This window comes from Mustela nivalis, assembly GCF_964662115.1.
Source record: "Mustela nivalis genome assembly, chromosome: 1".
Lineage (NCBI taxonomy): Eukaryota > Metazoa > Chordata > Mammalia > Carnivora > Mustelidae > Mustela > Mustela nivalis.
This window is the reverse complement of record NC_139020.1, coordinates 61298155-61313972: the sequence shown is the minus strand read 5'-3', so window position 1 is coordinate 61313972 and position 15818 is coordinate 61298155. Positions and strand designations below refer to the sequence as shown.

At 39.4% G+C, this 15818-nt stretch overlaps 1 protein-coding gene across 3 annotated transcripts in view; it reads left to right on the top strand.

Moving 5' to 3' along the window:
* Nucleotides 1–13917, top strand: part of LSAMP (limbic system associated membrane protein) — a 652933-nt gene extending 639016 nt beyond the window's left edge. For all 3 annotated transcript variants that reach the window (XM_082742308.1, XM_082742309.1, XM_082742310.1), the window contains one exon: nucleotides 5991–13917. In XM_082742308.1, coding sequence (XP_082598434.1) covers nucleotides 5991–6088 — 98 coding nt within the window. In that variant the 3' untranslated portion in view covers nucleotides 6089–13917. The remainder of the gene's footprint in view (nucleotides 1–5990) is intronic.
* Nucleotides 13918–15818: the final 1901 nt, after the last annotated feature.

The following is a 15818-nucleotide window of genomic DNA, read 5'->3' as shown; positions in this document are numbered from 1 at the left end:
TTCTGATTACCTACTGTATGTTGAAATTAAGATTTCTTAGCCATATATCAGAGTCATATACACTTGAGTTTATTTCATCTCAATAATTTGTGGTAATAATTTCCACAACATATGTGCCACTATGTTTCCCGGGCTGTGAACTTTCTCAGTCACAAAAAGCCCTGATCCAACCCATGACCCCTATATCATTTTTGACAGCTATTCATTTTTAAATCTCTGGAACTGAACAAGTTATCCTCCCTCCCACTTTCCATATCCCAAGTGGCCATGGTTAATTCTTGCGGAGCTGCACTTTTGACAGTGTTCGCTGCCCAGTGACCAGGCTCTCATCAGAGACAGAGAGCCTACTTGCTGTTCTTAGTTGGCTATTAAAGTAGATATATTGCTAAAATGAAGCACTTGAACAGTTAATATTCTCCCCGTCTCAGTGTTCTCCCAGGTCTTCCTATAACCTCCCCTTTTTATGGTACACCCAGCGGCTGGGGTCTCCCCGAAATAGCACCACATGCCTCCATCAGCCTTGTGACCCAGTAATCACCCACATCTCCCTACAAAGACAATGCAATCAGGTGAAATCTTCATGAACTGGAACCTTCGATGCAAACAATTACCAATTCTGAAGTGCTCTTTTTACAAGTCCACCAGAAATCCTTAACAGTGTCTGTCCCCAGACTAAAGCTACAGAGGAACCTTCATGGCCAGACAGCAGCCTCCTTAAGTCCTCATGGCCACCCACTTGGATTGGTCTCATATGAAGATGTTTTCTTCTGTTGGCCTCAAAGGGGATGAGACAACCAAGGTCATTCTCAATTGTGAAAACTTTTCTTGTGGGACTTACACCCTACCAGTGACCAGCAGCCACAGAAATTTGGACACTTTGTTGCTTACTCCCTGGAAAGGGTCAGCGCCTTGTTTATGGCCCACTCTAGGAAGTCTTCACAGAAGGTTGCAGAGATGAAGCCATCAGAAATACATACATTGAACCAAGGTCATTTGGGGCAAGAAGGTATAAACTCGTGTCTCTTTCATCCCTCCTTTCCCCAATGCCATGAGTATCAATTACATGTGAATTTTAAGTGGCTAGTATTAGTGGAACATATGATACCTTAGGGTTTTGGAGAAATAGGGCATAGGGTATTATTTCAAAGACCACCAAGATAAATTCCTAGTGTCACCCAAAGGAATTCTATGTATTGGCCTAAAATTTCAAAATTTTGTATGCCAAAATATTTAATGTTGCTTTGATGGGGAAGATGTGATGGACTTTACCGTGAGAATAATTAGGTTTATCCAAGACTTACTTTATACAGAGGAGAGATAATACATAAAGAATTATGTAGGAGTTGGTTTGTGAACATTGGGGAGGTTATGTGTTAGGGTGAGTGCTATGAAGTATGTAAGCCTGACGATTCACAGACCTGTACCCCTGGGGACTTAATACATTATATGTTAATTTTAAAATAAATAAATAAATAATGGAGGGGGAGTGCAATTCAGCCTTGCCAATAAAAAAAAAAAAAAAAGCATTATGTAGGAGGAGCCCAAATTTAATTCTAGACACATTGCTTAAATTAAATATCAATATATTCCCTCGTCTGTGCTCCAGCCTGGAGAATATAGGCTTTAATCCCCAATTCCTTCTCGCCAGAGGAAGCTGTACTAGCTGAACACAGAGAGCAGGTGGCGCCAAAGCCAACCTTATCAGACTTCCCTTTAAACATGGCTTCCCAGGACGGGGAAGCACTTCAGCCGGCACATCTAGGTATTCTAAGAGAGATTTTAGGAGATTGTTTTTCTTCTTTGTTTAGCAATTATTTTGTATTTGAGTTTTTGTTTTATTTTCACTCACTTGGTCAGCCCTTAATAATTGTAAGAAGAATTCACACTTAAACTCATCGGTCTTTCTTCTTCTCTTGTGTGGCTCAACAAACTACAAAAATAAAATTATTATTGACCTTGATTCCTTACAGGCTGAAAGGAATGCCTGACGATCGCTGAAGCCGTGACAAATGTTGTGTTGTTGTTGTTGTTGTTGTTGTTTAAGAAAGATTATTATGAAAAAATCTAGTCAAAAATCCAGGTAAAAAGCCCTAAGTACTCAGGAGAAGCAACAGAAGTGAATTGGCTAGATTTGAATGAGTCACAAAGTGTCTCCAAGTGCATGGTCTCTAAAGCAGGTGTTGGAAAATCACCTTACACTTTCTTTGAGATTTTACTGAAAGACAACCAATTGATTGAGCATCCTGCATCGAATTTGTGTAGAGACTTGCTGAAAATTCTCATATCCCACAATTTCAGGATGCTTTATCAAACCTTGTCCTTAATCACAGATTCCCTTGTAAAAGCATTGTGGTAGCAAAGTGCAGTCCAGCATTCCCCTTGATACAGAACCTCACTTATCATCCTGTCCTGAGGTTGAGAACCTTGACCTGGTGTGTTGACTCAAGATTCTCAATCTTGCTACAGCTGAATTTTGCCCCTTCGGGTCAAACTTTAAATGCCTTGACCCAATTCACAAAGGCATTGCCTCTGATTCAGAAGTATTTCATGTCTTTCTATAATCCAGCCTTCTGTAGTTAATAGCAGTGATGATGATACTACCATTTATTGAATGTTTACTAGATACCACACATGTAAGTGTGCACACACACACATAAACACATATAGAATATGGCTAAATGCCAAGATATGATTTTTGTCTGTTGTATGAAAAACGTAGCAATTCTTGAATTGTGGTTCTATTTGCCTATCTATTCTTAAGGCTAATTTATGTTTACAGACTCTTGCTTTCATTATATCTGTCAGTATATAAAAGCACTTGCTGAGCCTGGCCATCTGGTGTGGGAAATAAGATTTATCATTTGCATTTCCACAAATAAGCAGAAATTTCATAACTATGAGCTAAAACATAATTAATGATTTTGCTGATTATTCTTCCCTGAAATAGCCATTAACTGAAGTAGTCTCCTATGCAGTCATATATATCTATAATTGCATACACACTTGTGATGATTCTCCAACTATCATTCATTTATCCTTGCATTTTTTCAAGCTATTTATTTACTCTCAAAACCAATTATGAAAAGAGCAAGTCATATAAGCACATCAAATAGCTATATGAGAGCACTTAATAAATAATAATTGATAGAAGTGAAGATACTCTTAACAGATCTATGAGATGCATTTCAAATATATAATAATAGTTCTACTAAGGATAAAATTAAGATTATTAGCACAGTACTGGGATTCCCTGTACATATCATAGACCAGCATGTGAAAGTAACAGTTAATTCTCAATTATGTCTATTAAAAGACCAATAATATGTGTGTATGGTATGTCAATGCATATATCATATATATGAGTATGCATACATATATCTACTTCTCTTTGTATCTGCAAATATATGTGTGCACATACATTAGCAAAAATGTTAAATGTGAACATGTGTATATATATATATACACACACATATATATATGGTATTTTTCAATGACGGAATTTCTGCTTTCTCAAATATTTATTGCCCTTCACATAAAAGACTAGGTTTTTTAAACTAAGAGACTTCCCCAGGTACCACTCAACTCCAAGATGTCTGAGAGATAATCTAACCTATCCCAGCACTAAAAAATGAGATTAAGGATATAGGCAAAATTAGACTCTTTGTAAAACCCTTCTATTTCACACTATCCCTAGGACAAAACAAAACTCATTTTTGCTTGGTCCTGTGTGTGTGTAGTCTTTTTTCTGTTTTGGAAGCTGTCCTGACCCACTAATCTAAATGAGTGCCATTTAAAGCATTTAGAGGAATTAAAATGATAGGGAAATGTATTACCATCTGGCCAGAAGCCCTGGGGAGTTGCCACTGATGGAACTTAAACGCCCCAAAGGCCAAAAAGGATGGTGGTGAAGGGTGTGGAGGGTGGGCTACGAAAGGCATGGAGCTGAGACTTTGAACACCTGTATACTATTGCTTGGTCACCAGTTCCCATTAGGTGCTTTACGCAGGATACATGATCTTCTTGAACCTAAATTCTTCACAAAAAGCATGAACCCGAAGGTAGCAGAAGTTTCCTTTATTAATACAATCCTGTAGCCATTCAGAAACTTAAAGAATTGGCCGATTGGATATTTGAATTGTTTACTCTATATCTCCGTAGCTTTCCAGATAATAAAGCTCATTTTTTACCATAACTATACTGTTCAAAGTTTGTATATATTCATATTTTTAGAGCAAGTAATATTTTGAATATTCTCAAGGAGACATTCTAGTAAAACATATTCTATTGAAAATTGTTTTCAAAGGTAATGGATGCCTCCACGTTGTGTTTTGTTTGTTATGGCTCTTGTTTTAAAAACACCCCAAATTCATTTGCTGAACATGTGTAACTTGTTACACATTAACTCCTTCACTGTGTAACTTCACTGTGTAGTGGTGACAGGCAAAGACTGGAACCAGCTGCCTGGGTCAAAACCCCAGCTCCTCTGTGCACTAGCTGTGTAAGTGTGTGCAATGCCTCTTACTAGCTCAGTGTAAAAAAGGGTTCATTATAATACCTGTCTCATAGCATGTCTTACATGCGTAAATCATATGCTTACATGCGTAAATTATCTGTAACAGTACCTAATAGTAAGTGCTGTGTAAGTATTGGTTTTATTTAGTTATTGTTGCCATTATTTACATAAAACACAGATTAGGAGGGCATTCTTGAATTCAGCATTTTCCCTGTTATTTGACCTTTGATCTGATATGTTTGTAGACACTTTTGGAAACATTCGCCTGTCAGAGGACCATCGTAGGTTTAATCACACATGCACGTACACACACACACACACACACACAAGCAGATTAATTCACACATTGATCTGCATATATGTGCAAAACTGCGAAGTGACCCTTAATTAGTCACATTTATTTCTTTTTTGAACATCATTGTCTAAGCGTTCAGTTTTAAATCTAAAAATCTTTGTTGTGAAAAACACAAACATTTTCTTCTTGTAATAGGTCTATATGAACAGAAGTTTACAGAAGGAGAAAATAGAGCAAACAAAGCAGAGGAGACAAGCTCTTGGGGCCTACATTTTCTGCCCCAATTATCTCCTTTCTGTCAACACACAAGTGCCTTCTCGGCTTTCCTCCCCATTTGAGTCTCCCCCTTAGATCCACACCCACACACCCCAAATCGTGTCTGCTTTGGGAAAACTGAGGTGGCGGTGGGAAACACAGAGGCTGCCACTCCAGGGTGAATTCTGGGCAGGTTTAAGTCTGAGTTCTGCTTCTGGTTTGGACCTGCCCCTTAAACTCTCTAGGTTTGGTTGTCTTTGTTGTTGTTGTTGTCGGTCCTGCTGCCTTGGCTTTTGATCCTTAAAGGGTCACATGAAGAGTTTGGATCAGATGATCCCCTGCTGTCTCTTAAGACTCTACAAGGAGTGGGCTTAATTTCCTACCTCACGGCTACGGTGCATTCAGCCATAGTGTTCCTTGGAAACAATTCCCCTTCCCATTAACAAATAAATAATTACCACTTCCCCCTGAGGAATGAGAGGTTCAGATTGGTCCCATGTTTTATTGATGGAGATACTGGAATGAATCAGCTGGAAGAGCCCATGTCTTGGGGCTGAAGGACCCTCACCGATGTTTGGCACCTTAACGGGGGCCGGCGTCACAGTGCCATTCAGAGCAGAGAGTGCGAAAGGAGGTTGGGTGAAGAGGACCCCGGTGCACCAGCAGGTGACACATGAGTGATAGCTTTCCCCAGCAAGAGCATTTCCTATTCAGAAGTGTTCAACCACTGATACCCCCTGAGATACTTACCACTCAAGGAGAAGGATTTAGGAAAGATGGGGAGCCCTTCTTGGGCTGTACATAGCGCACTGACCTCAAGGTGCTGGTACGTGGCACATTCTCACCTCCAATCCTGTGAGCTGTCACCTGTGACGTAGAGGGAGTCTGGATGTAATTATTCTCTTTTCTGTCTCTTTTGCCTTGCAGGGCCTGGGTCGGTGAGAGGAATAAACGGATCCATCAGTCTGGCCGTACCACTGTGGCTGCTGGCAGCGTCTCTGCTCTGCCTTCTCAGCAAATGTTAATAGAATAAAAATTTAAAAATAATTTAAAAAAAACACACAAAAATGCGTCACACAGGATACAGAGAGAGAGAGAGAGAGCAAGATGGGGGGAGACTGTTTATTTTACAACTTTGTGTGTTTTTAAATGAAGGGGGAAATAAGAAAACAAAGAAGAAAATACACTTAAAACCATTTTAAAGTCCATCAATAAAAACTAAACTATATAAGTCAGGGTGGGAAAAGTTCTGCAAGGATACGTGTATAGCGAAGCAAATGTATACTATATAAAGACTACATCATGCTAAGAACACCCGGATGTTGTAAAAATAAGACCAGTGAAGAAGTATCAGATGGATATTAACCCCCCACACACACTTTATCCTTCCTTCATTCTTTTTCATCTGTGGGGAAAGAAAAAAATAAGGTCTTGCCTTTGGTGTTTATATTTCCATCAACTTTTTATTTTGTTCATTTCATTTGAGCTGACTCATAGCCATGTCAGACTATCAGTGGAATTCACGCTGGAATCCCGTGTTGAGCCTTTTACCTGGCTTTCCTGCCTCCACTATCTTTCCAACTGTTAAGACCATCTCTTGCCCTTCCAGTGTGTTCTATCTCCCCCACATCCAACTCAGAGACTCCCTTTCACCCGTCTTCCCCCCTGGCTGCTGCTTCTCTTCACCCCCTACTACACCCTCCAGCACTAGTCATGCCGCAAATGCTAGGAAGTACCATTTTAATTTTCTCCACTGTGCGCGCGTGCTCAAGTCTCTCGCTCTCACGTGGGTGTACATGTGTGTGAGCGTGTGTGTGTCTCTCTCTAAAGCATGCCAAGGGAATGGTCCATGTGTACATAGACTCATTGTGCTGTAGATACTGTCCCGCATTGTAACCGTGAGATGCGGCTGTGACAAGTTGCTGGGGGACATGGTGGGGAAGGAGGCATGGAGCAGGGCTCCTCACCCTCCCCCATGGCTGTCACATGACATTAGTGTGTATCAACACCAAGCTGTGCCCCTTCTAAGGGCAGAACCTCATATTCCTCCTAGTCCAATCATCAGAACCCAGTCAAGAGTCACTCAGAATATCACTGTAAATGAAAGTGCCTACTATTGATGGGGTGAGCAAACAGTAGAAAGAATCAGTGACGTCAACGAGGTGACCTAGGAGAGATTTCTGATTTCACTCTTGTTTCCTGAGTCTGAGGAATTCATGTATTTCCTGGCTTTTTGCAGGCTCGCTGCAGGAGTGAGTAGCATGTGTTGAGTAAATCCCAAGAACCAGGAAGGTCTCCAAGTGTTAACTCCTCATGAAAGGATGATGAGCCACATGGAGATCCAAAGCAGCCCTGTAATGCCCCTTCCCTGATCTTCAAATAACACTGCATTTGGCCCATGGATTCCCTTGAGCAGAGATTGTTTCCTATTTCAGATTAAACCTAGGGAGAGTGAGCAAGGCAGGAAAAATAGACAGATGCACAGGTCCCTACTCATCTTGTAGAGATGTTGGCAGAGCTCTAGACAAAGCATTGACCATAACAAGAAGGAATTCATTCCTTGTGCTCCTTTGCAGATATTTGTCCTGGTGTTATAAGCTAATACTTTATTTGGTGGCCTGCACGATCTCTTTTTTGCTCCACTGGTAATGTTTGCAGCACCATTGTTGTAGTGGTCCGTCATTATCCTAGGCCAGGCCGCTGGAATATATTCCACCTTCCCTGCTCACTTTTGGCTTCTGATTCCTGAAAAAGATACTGTGGGGGATACGATGTCTAAGTTTACATTGACAAGAGTCATCTGAAATGGGAGCTAGTTTCTTCATCAAAAGAACTGGGAAACTTGTAATAATTTAGGTAGAAGTTGTATGCATACCACAAAGCTTGGTATTGCTGCAACACCAGGATTTTCTTAGGAAAGGTCTTGCAGAGAGAGCTGGCTCTCTGTCTGTAGATATCTTTGTCAGGAAAAATAACCATTGCTTTCACTTAAACTATAGGAGGTATTGGAAGTGGTTTGTTTTCTGAAAAGACAGAGGATTATTATTGAGGTCATAATTAAATGTATTTCAGAAGAGCCAAATATGGTACCTCCTCTAGTTTCGGAACCTGAAAAATAGTTGTCACCGAATATAAAACAGGAAACTTCCTAACTGCAAATAGAAAAAGGAAGGAAGAGAGAAAGGAAGAGAGGAAGCGAGGGAAAAAGAGGAAAAGAGGGAAGGAAGAAAGGATGGAAGGACCTGAAATTTCTGATAGGATTTATTAATTGAAGGCTCTTTGCAATGAACCTTGTCTTTGAAGGTAATGATCTCTTTGATAAGCAACATTTTAAATCTGTTCTAGGGGATTCTATTGTTCATTTTGGAAAGCTTATCACCAGCCTTCTTTTATGATTTTGCAGCTTAAACATGAAACAGAAGGGCAAATTGGGCTTGGGGATGGATAAGAGTATTTGTGGCAGATCCTCGCATAGTACAGAAATTCTTATCCCAGAAAATAGCTTCTAACATATAGGGAAGGTGAGCCATATTCCTATCCAGCATCAGTGTATTGACAATCGGGGTTTCGCTAACATTTTGGTCTTAGTACAGGAATAAAAGTTTATCATCATGGATGATAAGTGTTCCCCACATATTGAAGAGCCAGTCACATCCTTAGGTGGAAGCTTTAGAGGAATGCATGCGAAATTAAAGATATATAAGAAAAGAAAAGTAGCAGGAGTTAATTTGGTTTAGTATCAGTTTCAGGAACAGATCCTTGTGGCATGTGACATATCTTAATCATACACCTACATTTCGTATTGTCTCCACCCTATCATAACGACAAGGTCTTGATTTTATCGAAGGAGATTCTCCACTGAAAGGAATGTCTGCCTTGTCAGCACCATTTGTTCTCTGAGTTTTAATATACTGGACCATATATTAAACATAATTAAACATACATTGAATATTGTGGTGTTTGCATATATCTCTGACAGGATCTGGGGATTTTAAAAAAACTGTCCTGGCTCCTGTTTCAGAGCAAACATTGGCCCCAGAAATCTCCTAGGTTTGAGAACATCTCTAAGCAATGTGAAGAATGGAGGAGAACATAATTTGGAGAAAGGTCAGGAAAAAGGTAGCAGCCAGAGGACTGACACCAAGAAATTGAGTCTGAACATGGGACTTCTTGGAATTTAGTTCATCGTATTGCTCTAAATCCCTTCAAGAATCTTTTCCATTGGTAATCAAAACTTGAAACCCTGCATTGAAAAGAACCAACTGGTTGGAAATAATACCCTGAGAGGAGTGAAATTCATCAGTTAATCTGAATGGCTAACATATTTAATGTCCTCTGTATGTAAAAGCGAAACTCCACCATTCATAAAACTAAATCCTTAGAACCGACCTTCAGTTAATGAAAACAGAAATGACTTGACCAAGGGCACTTCCTGAAGAATGAGAACTATCCTAGGTTTTACAACTGCAGAATTACATCTTCTGTGCAATTGTTCATCAGAAGGTGCTGCCTTGTTGGAGGAACAGCCTTACTTGTTTTGAGACATAAAATCCCTCTGCCCTAAAACAACTAAGGCTTAGGGGGAAATTGTATTTTCTGTTGGGGAAGAATTGTCCTATTGACCTTTGCCTTCTCTTCCAAGTCAGACAGACTTCTCCCTTGCCATGGGCATTTTTTTTACGACATATTCAGTCAACTGGGGCTATTCATAGAGACCTTGTAAAAGTACTCGTGATTTTCATGTTCTTGGAGAGAGAAACACAAATCTGTTTCTCCTCCAAAAATGGACTTACCTCCTTTGCACACAAAAACTAAACTCCTCAGCATGAAATTATTTCTGAGTTATTACCTACCAAGTTGTTAGCTTCTTAATTACTCCAGAGTCACAGTTTCCATCCCCAGGTTGGTTGTGGTTTGACTGTTTCTATTGGCTTGTCTCCCGGAATCTCTCCTTTTGTTTTTTGCAGGCCTTGAATTATTTGTGGAAAAATAATATATATGTGTATGTATTTTTTTTAATCTTATCTTTACAGATGCTATATTTACAATATTGTATGTATTATAAGACAAATCTAGAATAATGGTTTAAACTTAAAAGGAAGAAAAGTACTGGATTTGGTTAAAAAAAAAAAAGAGCTATGCTTCATTTGGAAAGATACGGAGCCCCATTTTTTCTATTTCGTAATTACTTGTTTAAGAGGAATTTTTTGTGGACCAAGTTCCATGGGATTAACCATGGCCTTATTTTTCTCTCCATCTTCATAAGTTTTTAGCCTGAATTTATTCTTGGTTACCAGTAACTATCATTTTTTTTAAAAGAATATAAGTGCAGTGCTATATCTAACCTATAAAAACTATTAACATTTTGGAGACAAATGTTAAAAGTACCACAAAAATGATGAGATAGGACCCTAAATTAAGAAACTCAAATTCCGTTCAGGAAGCCTTCTTCTTTTTTTACGTACTTAAAACATTTCTCTTCCAAAGACTACATTTGCCCCAGTGATGTAAATTTTCCATCATGGTTGGCATAATATCTGTAAACATCTCACTAAATGCAAAATGGAGTTTACATTTATGTGCATACTAGTGGAAGAGAAGTCAACTATTCTCATTTGCATGTAGCTATGTTGTCAAAGGCGGCCAACTGAAATTCAAGAGAGAATTTGTTTTCACCCAGCAATGTACATCACTTTCCTCTTGGTAAGGAAGCTGGTGTTAACGTTAGGTTTAGGTTTAACATTTACACCAGCGCAAATGTTTATGGATATTATGGAAAACTTATTTTAAAATCTTGATTTCCTTTCAGTGCATTTACATACTGTGTGCTGATTAATAAATTAGGCACCAATCATGTGTAAATCAATGTAAATCACTAGTTTATGTACATAATATAAACTATGTAAACTTCATTTTTCATGCAGTGCCCCGGTTCAGCTAAATCTATGAATCTTAAAGAAAAAAAGTCAAATACAAATAAATAAAAACTAAAACATTTTATAGGTCAGAATGGGAAGAAGTATTACTAATGCCCCGAACAAGAAGGTTGCCTCAACAAGAGGAAGCAGACCCACAGGAACTATTAAAGCTTGACATCCTGCTCAAGTCACAGGGACATACATGGGTCCTTAGTTCCTGAGTGACCTAAGTGGATTTTCTCCCAACTGTTGCCACAGTTGTCTCATCTGACCCCAAAGCAAGGGAAATGAGGAAGGCATTTCAAGGGCTCATGTGTCTGTTAACATCAACTCCCAGTGTCTTCTTGTTACTTCTTACCCACCATCTAGGATGGCTTATTTAAATAGATCCAAGGAAGTCGCCTATAGCCTGGTGAGCAAAATATTACTCAGTTTTTATTTTCCATCAGACAAAGACATTGGGAAAGCTTCTTTGTCATCTTGATTCGAAGAAATTATAGGATGTAAGAAATACGTTATATCCTTGAGAAATATCTTGCCAAGTTACCCTAGGAAATGGTTACTTTTACTTAAGCTGATAGACCTATATTTCTACATATCTATCCTGAATATTGCAAATGAGGACAAAATTACTTTAATTGGGAGTATCTCTGTCAGGCACGTTCTCTTGGAGTCTTTTTGAAGGGTCTGATGTGTTTAAGAGAGTGACATATATGTATTTTCTATAATCTGAACAGCCACAAAGAGCTATCAAAGAGATGACTTTGGAAATCACAGGGACTTCCTATATGGACGTTACAGAAATAAATTTAGGTCAGATTAACACTTCACTTAAAGTCCACCCGTCCACCCAAGATAAATGGCAACTTTAAGGTAAAGCAGAAAGTCAAGAGAATTGGATTCTGACTGGGGTCTGGCCACAAATAAGCTATGTGATCTAAAGCAAACCATCCTGAGACCTGATTTTCTCATCCTGAAAGTAAGGAATTTGGATCACTTCTCTAGGACCTCTGTCATCTCTAAACTCTGGTTCTGAATAAGAATTCCATGCTCATGTAACCTGTGGCCAGCTGCTTGTCACCTTCCAGTTGGCCTCGATACCACCTTCGTTTCTTGGAACCATCATGCCATCATCTCCATTTCAGAAGCCAAAACTTTTAGAATACAGGGTCCCTGGACTGGTTCTAAAATTCTCTTCTGATCAAAACTTCTTAGCAATGTAGAGAAGGGACACATTCAGATGACACGGAAGGCTTTGAAATAGTTGGCGTTGTTTCCTTACAATAAAAAATCTAACTTGTTGAACTGTATTCTAATAACCTTTCATAGGAAGGAAAGTAGCCAGATTGAGTATAATGCATGTGGTGCATATGAAAGGAAACATCAGGGATGTTTTTTGTTTTTGTTTTTGTTTTCCTCCTCCTGGGCCAAGTGCCTCATTTTAGTCAACCTGTGTCCTTGAAAACTCTGCCTGTGATGATGGGACCAGACACGTGGGACCAGGCAATTTCAAAAGGCTGTTCTGTGAGAAATAGGCAAGACAATACATTTTATTTTGTAAGGAACGTCTCATGGCATGAGTTTCCCTAAACTTCACTGACTGCTGTGAAGGCTGTGAAGTCAAAAGAGTGAACAGAGAGAACAATTTCCATTTTCAAAAAGTACGGGTCAATATTATTTAAAGAAGACAGGTTAAAAAGAGGACAAAAACACATTTCAGGAGGTGACAGAGTCAGATACAGTAAGAGTTGTTGTGAAGGCCAAGATCAAACATCAAGTTCAGTTCTCTGAGAAGAAGGTACGCAGAAATGATGCTTCTCAGGCAGTTAATGAAGAATTATTCTCTTGTGCTTTGTTCTGAATGGACAGAGCACAGGCCCACTTTTTTGAACCCATCAAAGTGTAGCCCCACACTATTCCTGGAGCTTTTCATTCACGGCCTCAGAGAACAGAATCTGAGTTTCGTCATGTATGGAAGATCAGGGATTATCCATAACTTCCCAGCATTAGTATCACTTGATGTAGATAAGGATGTGGGATCCACTTAGAGCGCTTACAGAGCTCTCTTTTAGTGGGAGAATGACCTGCCCATAGGACAACTCCCCATTTTCATGGATAGTTCAGAGGTGTCTCTGAGTAGTGCTCCTGGATCTACTCCTATAGCTACATTACATTGTCCTCTCCACAAGCCTTCTCTATGTAAAGCCAGGCACAGAGTAAAAATCTGCTTCTTGCAAATGGAGAAAATACATGGAACTACTAGCTTCATGGCATGTGGCCGTAATTCTAAGCTATCTGTGGCCTTTTTCGGACCCATTTCCCTAAGTCTTCGCTCTTCACCAGAGAATGTAAATGGTTCATTCTGGTGATTATGGCCACGTCCTGCTCCCTAAGTATTCGCTGGGATTGGGGGAAGGTTAAAGGGGAAAAGATGCAGGGGGAGAAAAGTATGGGACAAAACCTCTGTCTTCTTTCCCCCCACCCTGCCTCACCCCTGCCTTCTCACTGCTCTACTGAAGGGTGTATAAATCCTGCTCTTGGTTAGAATTCTCCTTATTAACAGTGTTATATACATATAAATATATATATATATAAATATATTCCTTTTTTTTTTCAGCCCTGTAGACATAAACAGAACTTTTCCTTGATGATACAAACACATGGCCATTTTTTATTTGGGTTTTTTGTTGTTCAAAGTTTATTTTTGTTTATTGGATGGATTTTTTTTTCCCTGGATACTAGCTCTGTGATGGAAAATAAAAAGCGCAATGTGTGTTAAAAAAAAAAAAATTAAAATTAAAAGAAGCTTTTTTCTTTTCTTTTAAAATGTATTTAAATTCTGTTTCTCTCTTCTGTTACTTTACGCGTATGAATGCTCTGCTCTTCTGTGAACTTAAAACAAAATGAAATAAACGTGAAAAGGAGATGTGTCTTCATTGACCTGAGTCAGTGATCTTGTGGTTGACTGTACTGCCTCTTAGAGGTTTTCATGAATAAGACAGGAAACGAAGCCAATGATGAAAATAATGTGAGGAAGGGATGGACAAAGTACCAAAGAATCACTTGAAGGTTCTATCCGTATCTCTCCTATCACAGAAATAATGTTGTATTTACAATCATTGTCTTCATCTAAGCAAAGAGGTTCTCTGCAAGTTTTTCTTTTTCTCCCTTAAGTAATCAAAAGAAAGAGCATTAATTACTATTGGGAAGCTACAGATAAAGCATTAAGAAGTTCCAGATTGCTAGATTTGAGTGAAACATTAGGACATGATCCCAAAAAAAACATTAGGGGGTATACTCTTTCTTTAAAGTCTCCATAGTAGGAGTATCTTTAACAATTAATATTTTTCTTTGTTTTGTTTTTTTTAAAGAGAGAGTGAGCATGATGGAGGGATGGTCAGAGGGAGAAGCAGACTCCCCGCTGAGTAGAGAGCTGACTTGGGACTCAGTCCTGGGATTCCAGGATTATGACCTGAACTAAAGGCAGTGGCCCAACAAACCGAGCCACCCAGGTGCCCTTTAAGGATTAGTTTTAATTAGATCCTACCTGATAGCAATAGAAGGAATGAAATTACTTTCTAAAGCCACCTATTTTTTTTTCTACTTAAAAGTGTAGTTAATTCATGATTGGAAGGGTCTGAAGCTTGACTCTTTAGTAGCCAAATTAGATCAGGAAAAAAACAAGAGAATTTATCCCAAATCAGAGTGGGTGATTGGGGTAGAGGCTGAGGAAGTAAGCATTTGTGATCAGCTTCAATAGCTGGCAAAAGGTTTCAGACAGAAGCAAAACCCCATGGTCCCCTCTGGTTTAAAGAGACTGTTTAAGGGCCCAATCTCCCCAAATTTGAATTTTACATAAAATTCTGAAAAGTGCCTTTTTAAAATAAGTTTGCCAAACTCAAAGTTAAAGACACAGTTCTCAAACAAAATATCCCTCACATCAGAAATCAGGGTGCCCAAGGTTCCTGAATTTGTGGCTTGTGTCTGAGTCACTTTGAAGTTTTGCCTTCTGAGTGCCTCAGAAGAAATTCCTTGTTGTATACCCCCTTTCTACTCCCTTTATATCCATATATTTAAAAGCATGTTCAAAGCAGCAGCTGAGAGCTGGGAAGAAGGTTGAGTCTGTGAATCTAACCTCTTAAGGAAAGACCCAAGTCTTTTCACCTTTGTGATCCTTTCAGACCTAGCATGGTGAATGGCTAATAATTTAGCCAACATTTGTCAGAATAGAATAGAGTTGTGTTCATAGCAACTAACAAATGTACTTCATGTGGAATTCTTTTCTACCAATAACTGTAACGTCACCACAGTGGAAGACTTCTAAATTCAAGTCTATGGAACAAAAGGCAGATTCCTCCCTCACACTCACACAAAACTGTTATACAAACATGCAACACTCTGCTGCCTGGGAGCCCAAGACTGGAGACTTAATGGTCTTTGGTGTGAAGAAGAAAAGGCCCTTTCTCCTCTCTCCCTGACAAGTTCATTCTCTTCTACTCCCTAGACTCACCCATTGGGGTGACAGGGAAAAACTGTACTCTAAGATGGCTGACCAAACCAGCAAGGGAATTCCAGTCCCTGTCTCAAAGCCCTTCCGGGTTCTTCTTTCCTACCCAGTCTCCCTTGCGTGCCAAAAGTACCAAGTATGCGGAAGTAGAAGGGTATAAATTCCCCTCCCTGCTTGTGCTTGGGGTTTAGGCCTTTGGAGAACAACCTCCTCTGAGCCCACCGGTGTTAAATAAACCTCCCATCCTCCAAAGTCTCCGAGTGCAGCTTGGTTCTTTCTCCAGGATCCTGTCCAGGTTCCATAACAGGGGTATCCTTTCATCAGTTGAAT